Source organism: Jatropha curcas, chromosome 6, assembly GCF_041381405.1.
Source record: "Jatropha curcas cultivar XTBG-Jc1 chromosome 6, XTBG_Jcur_1.0, whole genome shotgun sequence".
In the NCBI taxonomy this organism is placed as follows: Eukaryota; Viridiplantae; Streptophyta; class Magnoliopsida; order Malpighiales; family Euphorbiaceae; genus Jatropha; species Jatropha curcas.
The window spans coordinates 8,336,936-8,350,553 of record NC_143156.1 but is presented as its reverse complement, the minus strand read 5'-3'; the positions used below and the strand labels follow the sequence as shown (position 1 = coordinate 8,350,553).

The following is a 13,618-nucleotide window of genomic DNA, read 5'->3' as shown; positions in this document are numbered from 1 at the left end:
AAAACCTAAATTTTTGTTCAAATTATATATATTTTTTCATTTCTTTCTTATTACATTTATATTTATTGTGACAGTATATATGAGAGTGTAATAAATTTTATTTTTTAATAAGAAATTACAAATTTTTTTAATAAAAAAATTAATTTTCTTTTTTGTAAAAAAGAAAAAGACAACATGTATTGACCCTCATCTTTCTCTTCAATTCACCATACCATTCCTCTCCCTGTCAAAAACTTTTATAAAATCATTTTTAATTAAAAAACAAATCTTGTACAATTTTATTCATCTCTATCTTTCTTCACTTATGATGCACAAAGACTTTTAGCTAGACATTTCTGCGTCTCAAAAAATATTTCTTAGGTTGTGGCATTGAAATCTATTGGGACTTGGGGCTAAGGATAATGATCCTCTCACCTGTATATCAATAAAAATATTAATATGATATTTTTATTAATAAAATATACTCCAATATATTCCATTTTTTCTGATACGCATGGGATTCCTGAAAGGTCCCAGAACTTACAACTACACGTTCTCTTCACCATTCTGAGCATTACATTATGTTTTTTTTATCACTTTTGATCATTGGAAATTTTAATTTCATTGTGGGGATAATTTTTCTTTAACCTTTTTCCGAGTGGAGCTCGAAGTAATTTATGATGGGAGTGACTCGTGTTAGCCCCTGTGGATAGATGCTCCCAGCCTTTGCATTATTGCCATTTCTGCCTGCGACATATGGGCCTAATTGATTACTTTGGTTTATTAGGCATGTCCTTTTTTTTTCCTCTGCTCTTTATTGATAAATATTTTATATTCACGCAAGTTGGAATACTCAGCTTATCCAATGAATACAATTTCATAATTCTTTTCATTCAGTGTATCAACTGCAAAAGTTTTCATATATCAAATAATTTACTCATAAAAAATTATTAATGTCTAATAAATAAATCTCATTCAAAAATGCCAATGTTTGTTCTTTCTGGGTTGTTTTTCCCCAATAAACAGGACCAAATCACTAGCAATAACTTCAGTATCTTATCACTTACCCATCACGTTTGTTATCTAATAATTGGATTTTTTTTTATTATAATTAAAAAAAAAAAATTAACAAACCCTTCTTAATTAAGGAAAAACACCTACACGTTGTTCCATTCACACCCTTCACCTTATTGATTAAATTATTTCAATTTTTAAATTAATATTTAGGTCTATGGGATAGAGATCACAAAAATGGATTACTAGACTTGCCATAAAAAAAATATATATCATTTAGGATTTGTTTGGTTTAATAATTAGGTTTTAATTATTAATAATTAGTGGTGACGTGGCTATTTGGTGGCTAACAAGCGATTAGATGATCAAATATTAATAATCATAAATAATAATTTTTAATATTCCAATTATTGTTTTATTTCTTTAAATATTAGATTTTATATTACTCTTTTGAGTTTAGGGTTTAGAAATTATCGATTGAAATTTAACATCAAACACTAATTTCCAACTATTCATTCAAATGGATCTTAATATAAATAAACTCAAAAACTAATATGAAACAATTCCAATTATTTAAATTGAAAATGTTGACAAAATAATCCCTAATGTATTCTACTTTTGATACTAATATTCAAAGGACTTAAGTCTTGAATATATAATCCAATTTTATTCAATTTATAAATTCAATTTTATTCTTATCATAAAAAAATTTGGTGAGGCCTTAATTTTTATTTTGCTTTATTAAACACTCTAACTTATAAAACTATATCTATTAAATAATTCAATTTATAAAATCATGCTATTAAACGTACTAATTTATAAAATTAGATCAATTAAATTTTTATTTGATAGTTAAAAATTGTGAAAAGTTGTACTAATAATATTTTACATATAAAAACTAAAACTTTAAAAATTATTGTCATAATTTTAGAAGATACAATTTTTTTTTTTTTTGAAAAATATAAAAGTGTATGCTTTTATACTTTGCTGCTAAGGAACATAAATCAAGGAGAAGATATTAAATTATAGTAATTATTTTTATTTGTCAAGTGAAAAGCATACAATTTAGACAACACAAAACTCTTTTAGAAAAGTTTGATAATTTATAAATACCTACTAAAATTAACACACATGTTCATCAATGTGATAAGTTGTAAAAAGGATTTAAATTTGTTAAATAAGAGATGAAGTGTTTCATGATTTTGGATGTAACGAGGATTCGAAGGATTCTCCAATTCCTATGGTCATGGATGGAAACGTGTTTCAATCATAAAAATAAATTATAAAAACATGTTTTAATTAAATTATAACTATTTAAATTAAAAAAGAAAAAAAAACAATAAAAATATCCTCGCATGTGGCAACCGCCAATTTGCTGAGGCTATCACATGCTAAAAAATCGAAAACAATTTTCGTTTTAGTCAAAAACGGCACAAAAGAATACCCACACACTCCTCTCTATATTAGGTGGGTCCAGCTCATATTAACCTTACCTTGCGTGACAAATATACAACTCCTATTTCAACGCAGCTTCGTCTTCCTAATTCTTGTCCTCTTCAACCTTTACCGGTAACCTGTCTTTGTACATGTAGTAATCCGATTCTAAAAATATAAATTTCTCCCTATATATATACGCTCAAAAGCACAAAGCAAAATCACCCATATCACCATCCGACCCAACCCTACAGCCATGGCTTCTCCTGGAAGATCTCTCCCTTTTTTCATCCTATGTGGGTTCCTTTTTTTCTCCTCTTTAGCGCTGGACATGTCGATTATTGATTACAATATCAGGCATGGACAAAACCCAGAAGAAAGAACAGACGCTAATGTTCGGAGAATCTATGAGATGTGGCTCGTCAAACATGGGAAAGCTTATAATGCTTTGGGCGAGAAGGAGAAGCGGTTTCAGATCTTTAAAGATAATCTTAAATTCATCGATGAGCATAACTCGGTTAATCGGAGTTATAAGCTCGGATTGAACCGGTTCGCCGATCTGAGTAATGAGGAGTACCGGGCGATGTTCTTGGGTACAAGGATGGAAAGGAAAAATAGATTGGGGGCATCGATGGGGACTGAAAGTAGGTATTTGTATAAAGAAGGTGATGATTTGCCGGAAAAGGTTGATTGGAGAGAAAAAGGGGCTGTTGTTCCTGTCAAGAATCAAGGACAGTGTGGTAAGTTTGTTTCTTAGCGATTTTTCCTTTTTCTTTTTTGAGTTTTGTTGGTTTTGATTGCTTGTGAAGTGGGACCTGGAAGCATGGCATGTTCTTCCAAGGATTTTCCTGGAAACTAGCGACACCAATTGATTTTTGATTTGTTAGTGTTATCTCCTTAGCAGGGATATTTCTTGATTTTTCGTGAAAGAAAATAAATTGTTTGTTTTTATTTATTGAAGGGAGTTGCTGGGCTTTCTCAACTGTTGCTGCAGTAGAAGGGATTAACCAGATTGTAACTGGTGATCTAATCTCTCTATCAGAGCAGGAGTTGGTAGATTGTGATAGATCATATAACCAGGGATGCAATGGAGGTCTTATGGACTATGCCTTTGAATTTATTATCCAAAATGGTGGTATTGATACTGAACAAGATTACCCATATGAGGCTGTTGATAATGTTTGTGATCCATACAGGGTATGCTAAATTTATTTATTTACTTAATCTTTGTTCTGTAGTTACATTGGTATATTGATCGTTCTAATTTTATTTGTTGTTCTTGCATCTTTTAGAAAAATGCTAAGGTAGTTACTATTGATGGATATGAAGATGTTCCTGAAAATGATGAGAAATCCTTGAAGAAGGCTGTGGCAAATCAGCCAGTTAGTGTTGCCATTGAAGCTGGTGGCAGGGCTTTCCAACTTTACCAATCGGTAATTACTCTTTATTGCCAAATGAAATTATCTCATTTGCAGTTTAACAAGAGCAGTGTTATATTTTGTGAGTACTAGTTATACAGAAACTATTATAATTCCTATTCTTTTGGTTTGGCATAATTTTGTTAACTCAACTCAATATATGTTATGCATCAGAATCATATAACAAGTTGAATATATAAAGTACAAATCTTTGCTGGCATTGATTGTTTTGTACTTGTCTTTAATTTTACTTCCTCAATGCAGGGTGTTTTTACTGGTAGATGTGGTACACAGCTTGACCATGGTGTGGCTGCTGTTGGATATGGCACAGAGAATGGTGTAGATTACTGGTTGGTGAGGAACTCATGGGGTCCTGATTGGGGTGAAAGTGGTTATATCAAGTTGGAGCGTAATTTGGCCACCACCACAACTGGAAAATGTGGAATTGCAGTGGAGGCTTCATATCCAACCAAGAAGGGTCCAAATCCCCCTAATCCTGGCCCAACCCCTCCATCTCCGGTCAACCCTCCTCCTCCAAAGCCCTCCACTCAGTGTGACGATTACTTTTCATGCCAAGAGGGAAGCACCTGCTGCTGCATATATGAGTATGGTAGCTATTGCTTTGGATGGGGATGCTGCCCTCTTGAGTCTGCAACCTGCTGTGATGACCACTATAGCTGCTGCCCTCATGATTTCCCTGTCTGCGACCTTGAAGCTGGAACCTGCCGATTGGTAAACAAAACATATAAATCTTATTTTTGTCAAAGAAATTTAAAAGATGTTTGATAAGTGTATTGACTTTTTTCTTCTTTTGCTGATGGCAGAGTAAGGATAATCCATTGAGTGTAAAACCATTCAGACGTAGTCCTGCTCAAAGAATCGGTTCTCACCTTCGCGGTGGCAAGAAAATTATTGGTGCTTGAAAGCTCAGGGTCTGCAGGACATTCAGCAAGTGAGGCTTAAACAGAGAATTGTTTCCTATTGCATCATAGGAGGATTTAGCAAGGAAGAAATGCTTTTTATCTCACCCTATTTAAACAATTACTGAATGTTTGATTTTCTTTTTTTTTTTTTTTTCCTTTTATGATTTATTGGTGACTATTGTAAATACTTTCAGTTTGAGCTAAAGCAGAAACTGAACTATAACCAATTAGGATATATAGTTCACCTGAATTTGTAAAGTCACCAACTATTGATTCTCATTAATTAAGATTGCTGGTTTATTACATGCTTGTGTTAAGATATTTTATATATGAAGTAACATGATTTTCACTGGCTGGAATGGACACTTGATGCGGATGTGAAGTGGCCATATTCAAGAAAATACCGTACAAAGTTAAGTTGGGTTTGTTGAGTTTCTTTCAATTAAAAAGAAACAAAGCAACACGAAACTACTTCCCTGCAATGCAAGAAGAATGAGAGGTTAACTGTCAATTTCTGTTCCACTTCTGAATATTAAAGAATAATATATATTTTCCCTAATTTGATTTCTACCACAATTGAAAGACAACTCTCCTTTTTGGCTCTGCATGTGGAAACCTAATTTTGCAAAGGATGGAAGTTGGCTTATTTATCCCTCCCAATGACAATGTTGAGGAACTGAATCGTTGGTGCACAAATCAAATCCTAATTGCTCTCTCGTTCTATTTGGGTTGTGATTAAATCACATGCGTGCTGATCAGCTGAAGCTCTAAATTTACTTGGCTGTAAAACGCACGCTAATAGAAAATATTGGCTTTAAAATATGAATCAATTGACTTTAGGGGCTAAAATGAACATTTTTCTTATTCTTTTTCTGCTTTTTTTTTTTTTTTTTTTTTTTTGGTATTTTACTTTTTGATTATAGAAATCTTCTAAATGAGTTGAATTCATTACTTGGAAATAAAATAAAATCTAAATAAAAATATGGGAGCGCTCCACTATCGCTGTTGGGCTAAGATCCAAATTAATTGGATAAATAAATTTTGGATACTGAATAATAAAATAAAAATAATTAAAAGTAGTTTTCGGAATGATAAAATAAAAATAACTAAAAATAGCTGGAGTTATTTTTTTGAGAACAAAATAAAAAAATTTATTTTATTTTTAAAAGTAAAAATTCTAATCTATAAATAAATTTATCAAATTATTGAGAGTAAAATGAATAATAGTAGTAACCAAAACACACACACACACACACACACACACACGCGCGTAACCTAGAGTCATAGTTAAGCGCATAAACCTGGAAAGAAAGAGAGAGGACCTTCAATTCACCACTTCGAGCAGAAGGAAATCCTTCAGTTCGAAGTCTGAGGTATGTTGATCCTTTAGCTTCTCTTATTATTTCAAAATTTTCACAGTTCATATGAGAGAGAGAGCTATTCCAGACGTTATCTGCTTTATTTTTCTGTTTGGAATTTCAAACGTTGTCCAATGGTTTATTGCTAAACCTGGATTTGGAGGATTAAATTAATTGTCAACTCTTGTAATGTTCTAAGTGATAAAATCCTAAAAATCGTATCTTTTTTAATCTTGATGGCAAATTGTTTTCTTTTTATCTACATTCTTTTAAAAGGATATCCAAAAATTGATTCTTTACTGCTAAAAACAGAGTTTTTGTGCAAAAACAAAAACTGATTCTTTGCATCAAAATGGTTTATCATGCGGTCTAATTTATCATTACTTTTACAGGTTAAAAGATAATTATTTGTGTGTAATCAACTGACGCAGATTGAAACCAGCATTGATCTCCATTCAGTAAAATGGCTTTGCAACTTATAGTAACCAATTTTATACGTGCTTTCTTGGCGCCCTTTGAAGAAAATTCAGACAAGGTCAGTTTTCTTGAACCTGATCATTGGAAATTTGTAAATACTTTTGTAAATTTTAATAGGCTTTTGCACTAAAATTTAGTATTTGTTGCACCAACCAAACACTTGTCAACCAAACCCATTAGGCAGACAAACCAAAATGAAGCAGTCAATTCCAGAGGCTTCAGTAACCTGCTGCTCTGGGTACCATATCTGATGTTCTATTTTATATGGTTTATGAACTGCTGTAGATTAACAACTTAATGCCTGTCTAAAAATTCTTGTGTAAAGGAATGCTTACAATATATGTTTTGGTTTTCTTGACAATTTATCCAAACATTGTGTTTTTTAACCATGTAGAATGATTGTTTTGAGGAGGATTGCATTAGTCAGCTGCCAGATGAAATTCTTGCTTCAGTTTTATCATAGTTGACAGTAAAAGATGCTGTTAAAACAAGATTGTTGTCAAGAAAATGGAGGCATCTGTATTTATCGTATCTCCATGCATCAAGGTCGGAGCTCAACTTTGACTGTAAATCGGCTGGTTTAGATTACACTAAATCTCATAAATGTCAACAATATACATGTGCATTTGTGCAATGGGTAAATAAGTTCTTAAACCAGTATAAAGGTCCGAACATCAGTTCCTTTAGAGTGGCTTTTTGCCTTGGCCCGAAGTTTGCTTATGATATCGATCGATGGATCACTTTTGCAGTTAAGCTGGGTGTTGAGCAGCTGAAGATTATCTGTTCATGCTATGGTATCTCATACAGAAAACAGCATGAGTTATATGCTTTTTCTTTCCAGCATTTGTCTGATGCATCCGAGTTGAAGCATCTGGAATTAAATTCTTGTATACTGAAACAGGATTTTAATGGCCAATTACATTCCTTGAAGTTCATTGATTTAATATTCACCCCACTAGATCAAAGTATACTGCTATTTATTTTGTCAATGTGTTGTAATCTTGAAAGACTGAGATTGGCTTGGTGTTTGTGTCCTGCTGTTTTGAGCTTTTGTGGTCCATTCCTGCAGTTGAAGATGTTGACTGTATCTTTTTGTAAAGGATTGGAGGAGATTGAGCTCTCTGCTACAAATCTCACCACTCTTGAGGTTTTCGGTGATCGAACAAATTTTAACATCGTGTTCTCTGATGTTCCCAATCTGCAAAATGTTCTTTGTCAAAAGCCATGCACAAGTAGCTTTCCAGATGATTTATTCAAGCAATTTGAGAATGCTGCTCCTCAACTTCAATCTCTAATACTGTCCAGTACTACAAGATTGGTATGCCAATTTGTCATATTTCATAGTTATATCATGTTTTGATCCAGCATGTCCTATTTCTCTTTCTGATTATATGTACTGTTTCTAATTTTGTTTTCCTCTTTATGGGGCATTCCAGCTGAAGTATATACCTAGTAGCATAGCAACATTTGGCAATTTGAAGCAGCTGGAATTCATTTTCTATTCCGGCAATGAACCTTATAATATCTGGAAGATTATTCCTGTTTTAATTGCCTGCCCTCTTCTTCAGATATTTAACTTGACGGTGAGTCAACTACTTTTCTTTTGTAGTTTAAACTTTTCTCTTAGACTGCTTTCAGTTAACGGCTTGTTTTCGGTTGCTGTGACCTGATATGTGTTTTTTCATTTAAGTATATCCAACCAGCATTTTCAAATTCAGGTCAAGGATTATAGGATCCAATTCCAAGATCCTCTTTCACAAAATAATGGGTTCTGATTTCATTTTTAGTCCAACAAATATTTCATGATCTTTGTGCTTTTCTACATATATATATAAATATTAACTATAATCATCTGGAGATTGTAGATAGATGCAGCTAATGTATTGATTAGTTGAAAGATAGCTCTGTTAATGAAAGTTATGTCTGTTTAGCAATTTGATATCTGAGTTAGCAATATGTTAACATATGCATTTCCAATGTTCCATATACGAACTGATATTATGGTACTTGTTACAGATAAGACTGGGTATACATTTATATGATGCGGTTAATATTGAAGAAAGAACAATGAAAGAAATCCAGAAATACCATTATTCTCGCTTGAAAGAAGTTGAAATTGGTGGATTTCAAGGCACTGAAACTCAACTTGCATTGGCGTTATATTTTCTGAAAAATGCAGTTGAGCTCGAACGGATGGTTATTAGTTCTTGTTTCTGGGAGTATCTTACATCTAGCAAGCGTACATATCATTAATTGGTGACTTGGACTGATGGGATGCATAAAAACATCATTGAACAATTGCAAGGAAAGGCAACATCCAAAACTGCACGACTGATTATTTATAAAGGTCAGTATTTACTGATTTGCATTAAAGATTTAGCTTTTATTTGGAATAAATGAATTTCATGAAATTTCGTGAAATTCATTTATAAATCCAAATTTTGTGTTTCGCATGAAAAAATGGAAATTCTACATTCAATTTTATCAAAGGATTAAATAAACTTAAGCAATTCAAAAATTTGTGATAAAACTATTCATTCTAAATTTATAAAATTATTATGCTAAGAGTATTTTAGGAAATAAAAGGAAATGATTTTCAATTATTATACCCTCTAACGGTTGGACTTGTGATGTGTCAGGTCTGCCACCGCAGGGCAAGGTGCAGGACTGATTGTTTATGAAGTCATTATTTTTATTTCTTTCTTTAAAGATTCAAGCTTCATCATGAATTTTTTTTTTCTGTTGATACATAAAAAAACAAATGGGGGATAATTATTAATATATCCTCTTAACGCGTTGGACGTATGATGTGTTAAGACTTCTGCCACTTATTCCTAAGGGTTGTTATGTTACTTAAAATTTCATCTGAAAGAAATGGGTTTAATGCCAATTGTAGCATATTTTTTATTGGTTTCATTTTATGGGCATTGAAATCCAAAACATTGCTATTTAGTATGTTTGTTTTAATTATGAGGGTGAAACTATGGCAAAGAATGAAGATTTTCTTTATCTATACTGAAATTTATACTAACCCTTAGATTAACATTATTTAAATATAAGTCGTAGATTTAAAAATGTTTAAATGACTTTTTACCTTTAAAACAAGTTATTCATTTTTTGAAAAGAAAAATTCAGTTTTATTCATTTTTTATGATTATTTTTAAGATTTAAAAAGATATATACTATATTAATTATTTTTAATAAATGATTAAAGCATAAAATTAGAGAAATAAATTAAAAATTTCAATACTCGCACATAATTTTCTTTTCACAATGTATTAGATTTAGATTATCTAAATATTAATTTTATGCATCTAATAAATTAATTAAAACAACCTCAAGATATCAGTTCCTACATCGAAATAAATTAATTAAAACTAATAAATAATCAATTTTTCTTTTTTTTTTTATAATGCCAAATTTGCTTTTAATTTATCAAAAATTGTATAATTTTAAATTTTCAATTAACTTTGTGAATATATAATTATATATATATTATTTAATTAATATATTTTATTAAAAGTCCTAAATCATAATATTTTATGGTATTTACATCTAATTTTTTTAATCAATTATCTTTAAAGTGACATGGATTTTACATATCTTCGAATGAGATTATATTATTATAAAGTATTTCATATTCTTATTGTAATATTTATATAAATCTCAATCGCATATTGTATATATGCTTTTTTTTTTTTTTTTTTTTGAATGAAGCATAAATTTAGAGTTATATATATTTTTCGAAAGATAAATAAAAGTTATTTAAAAGAATACAAAGAAAAAGTAATTTATAAAAGACCTATTTAATGGGCAACCAGTTTTATAGCAAACACGTGTCACTTAAATAGAGTTTTGTATCTATACGGAAATTGTTAACTATGTATAATTGTAAATAGCAATGGACACCGGTTCGGTTCGAACCAAAATCGAACCGTAATGTAGATGAACAGGAATCGGCAGTTCAAAATTTTAAACCGGAACCAACGGTTTAAGGGCGGTTAAGGTTTATATGAATGTTAAAATATGAACCGGAATCGGCGGTTCCGCTCCTATTTGAACTGAAAATTTTCTATTTTTATTTTCAAAATGATAATTACTTAGCCTATTTTATACATCTCTAAAAGTCTCAATAATATTTTACTACATGATATATTTTACTTAAGAATTTATTTTTTAAATTACACTTTACTTTAAAAATTAAAAATTTAAAAAGTAAAATGGTAAAAAAAGAGAGAAATATTTAGTCTAAACTTATATTATTTTTAACTTTTTTTTTGTCCTTTTAAATTGTTTGCTAAGTTTAAAATTACATTCTTTTGAAACATTTTTCAAATTTTTCTTATAATTTATTTATTTAATAAATTTAAACAAAATAAATTGATAATTTATTTGATTATTTTGTAAAATTAATTAATTTTATTCCTATGTGAGTATAAGCATTCTAAAATTTATTTAAAATAAAATTTACCAATATTTTTTAAACTTATATTAATATGTACAAAAGAAAGATGTAACATTAAAACCGATTTTTTTTAAAAAAAACATATATCGCTAGAAACCGTTAACGGAACCATCAGTTCATCGGAACCGTGCTGGAACCGGCGGTTCAAGGGCGGTTCAGGTTCTACATTTTAAAAAATTTGAACCATCAGTTCCGTGAACAGGAACCGGTGGTTCAATGAACCGACCATGCCTAAGTTGTAAAACCCTAATTTTGAATCTTCTCGGATCTCTTATCTTTATGAAGTTAAGTTAACTTGTACTAAAAAGTTAAAACACTGATTATATTATTGTCCACATTAATTCGCTTATTCTCTTTTCTAACATTTAACTGCATTTAGGCTCTATTTATTTTCAAAAAATAACTTATATAAAAATTAATTTTTTTACAATTTTTCAGTATTTAGGGTGCTCAGAAAAATCAATACATGAAAAATATTTTTCTAGTCGAAAAGAAAATTAAATCATTTTTATGGATAACGACTTTTCATTTTTATAAGAGGAAATCATTTTTTAGATTGATAAATTTAATATAACTTTATAAATATTATTTATTAATTCAATAATCATTGTTAGCCACTACCACTGGCAGTCACCAAGGCCACTATTTTTATCATTTGTATTTTTTCATATTTAATAATTAATTTTTAAAATACAAACTTTCTATAATTATAAATATTTTTACGGTGTTATAAGTTAGAAATTTAATATTTTAATTAATCTTTAATATTGTAATCAAATAATATAAAATGAGTTGATATTTTTCAAAGATAGAAGAAAAAAAAAACATTTAACTACATACAATCTTTGTATGAATGCAGAGATTAAATACTATATTTATGTGTACAATATTCAATGGGTATTCTAACGAAAAAAAATTTATGGTTTCTTTGCAAAATTTCTACCACCATAAATAATTTTCAAGGAGCATAAACATTAGATATGGTTTCATATTGCTTCATTGAAGAGATGAACTACTTTGATTCAATAAGGAAGAAAAGTAATCTTTGACCTTAAAAACAAGCTTCAATGTCAAATAAGATCTCTCTTCACTTATAAAAATGATTGGTAGTTAATTTTTAGTGGCCGTATTTTTAAATTAAGACCATCTTTGTACCCTAAAATCAAATTTCAAGAGAAAATTGCTAACAAAAAAAAATATTAAACAATATTAATTTGATTATATTTGTTTGTCTCTTTTTTTTTTTTATTTGGTAAAACACCCTAACTAAGTTCTTTGATTTGCCTAGATAATGATTTGTTTAAAAAATTAAGTGGTTGAATCACGAATTTAATTGGTGGATTAATGATTTAAGCAATAGTTATAAAAATAATAATGCTAGTGTTAATTAAATAATATAATTATCAAATAATTGATCCGAGTTTATTGAGTTTGTGTGAATCAACCTGTTCGACTATAGTTCGACCAATTCATTTCGATTCTCTTCCTTAACATAGCTTAGAATGAACCATCTTGATTTTGAGTTTGGTTCACAAGTTTTTCAAGTTAATCTACTAGCTAGCTAGGTTTAACAACACTACTCTTTACTCTCTTTTTTTTTTCTGCAAAATTAATTTTATTTTATTTATATATATTGTCCAAGAAAAACTTAATATATCAAAGCATTAATTATAGTCAATAGGCTCTCTCTTACACCCAAACTCAGGCTGAAAATATTAGGTAAAAGAATTTGATCAAAACCTCTTAAATGAAAAGATACAATAGATCCCATAAATGAATCACACAAATATTCTAAACAAAGTTTCATATAGAATTGCACTAATATTGAACTAGAATAAACCAAACCTAAATAATTTGCATATAGCAAATCTAAACTTGAAATAAAAGCATTTCTTGAAGTGAGAAATGGTAGCCAGCCAGCATAAAACTTTGAAGAAATTAGCAAAAAAGCTTGTTGAAAGCTCTAACAACCATTATTAAATCCAAGCCAAAATTTTATTTGTTGCCTCAACCCCCTTCTTTGCCAAACAATCTGCAAACTGATTACATGCTCGGTTAATGTCTAAACTTCACTTTATTCATTTTAGTTATTACGGAATCAAATTTGTTGAATCTTTCCTACCAACTTCAAGGCTGTTTTTGTTTTAAAGAATCTAACAAAGAGCATTTCGAGAGTCAAATTCAATAATCAATGGATAAGACTTATATTCAGATAACCAGTAAAAACTCTATAGCAAAGAAAATAGCAATGAGCTTCGCCTCATTTGAATCTAGCATACCAACTGAATTATAAAATCCACATACAATCTACCCCAAATAATTTCTTAAGATACCGCCCACCCGAGCAGGGCCTGGCTTTCCGATTGTAGAACCATCCATATTGAATTTCATTTTATCTTCACAAGATAATTCTCAACAGATTGAGGGATCTACAACCACAACCTTTTACTTGTCATGAAACCATTAGAGCATACCAGACATGGAAAAAGAATCCAATTATTAAAGCAAAAAGATAGAGAAGGGTATTTTGCTTTCAGAAGTTTAAAGCTT

General features: G+C 30.1%; 1 protein-coding gene and 1 non-coding gene across 2 annotated transcripts; both read left to right on the top strand.

Annotated features, from left to right (window-relative positions):
* The first annotated feature begins 2,558 nt into the window (after window positions 1–2,558).
* On the top strand, window positions 2,559–5,071 carry LOC105628370 (cysteine proteinase mucunain). The gene is made up of 5 exons (XM_089722486.1): window positions 2,559–3,167; window positions 3,389–3,624; window positions 3,720–3,860; window positions 4,110–4,577; window positions 4,670–5,071. Exons 1-5 carry the CDS (start codon window positions 2,684–2,686, stop codon window positions 4,766–4,768), a joined length of 1,428 nt encoding a protein of 475 aa, XP_089578612.1. The 5' UTR covers window positions 2,559–2,683; the 3' UTR covers window positions 4,769–5,071.
* A 938-nt stretch (window positions 5,072–6,009) lies between these two features.
* Window positions 6,010–9,519, top strand: LOC105628449 (hypothetical protein). The gene is made up of 6 exons (XR_016321208.1): window positions 6,010–6,141; window positions 6,558–6,661; window positions 6,998–7,921; window positions 8,040–8,186; window positions 8,620–8,950; window positions 9,243–9,519. It is a non-coding gene; the product is annotated as a hypothetical protein (transcript).
* The last annotated feature ends 4,099 nt before the right edge of the window (window positions 9,520–13,618 follow it).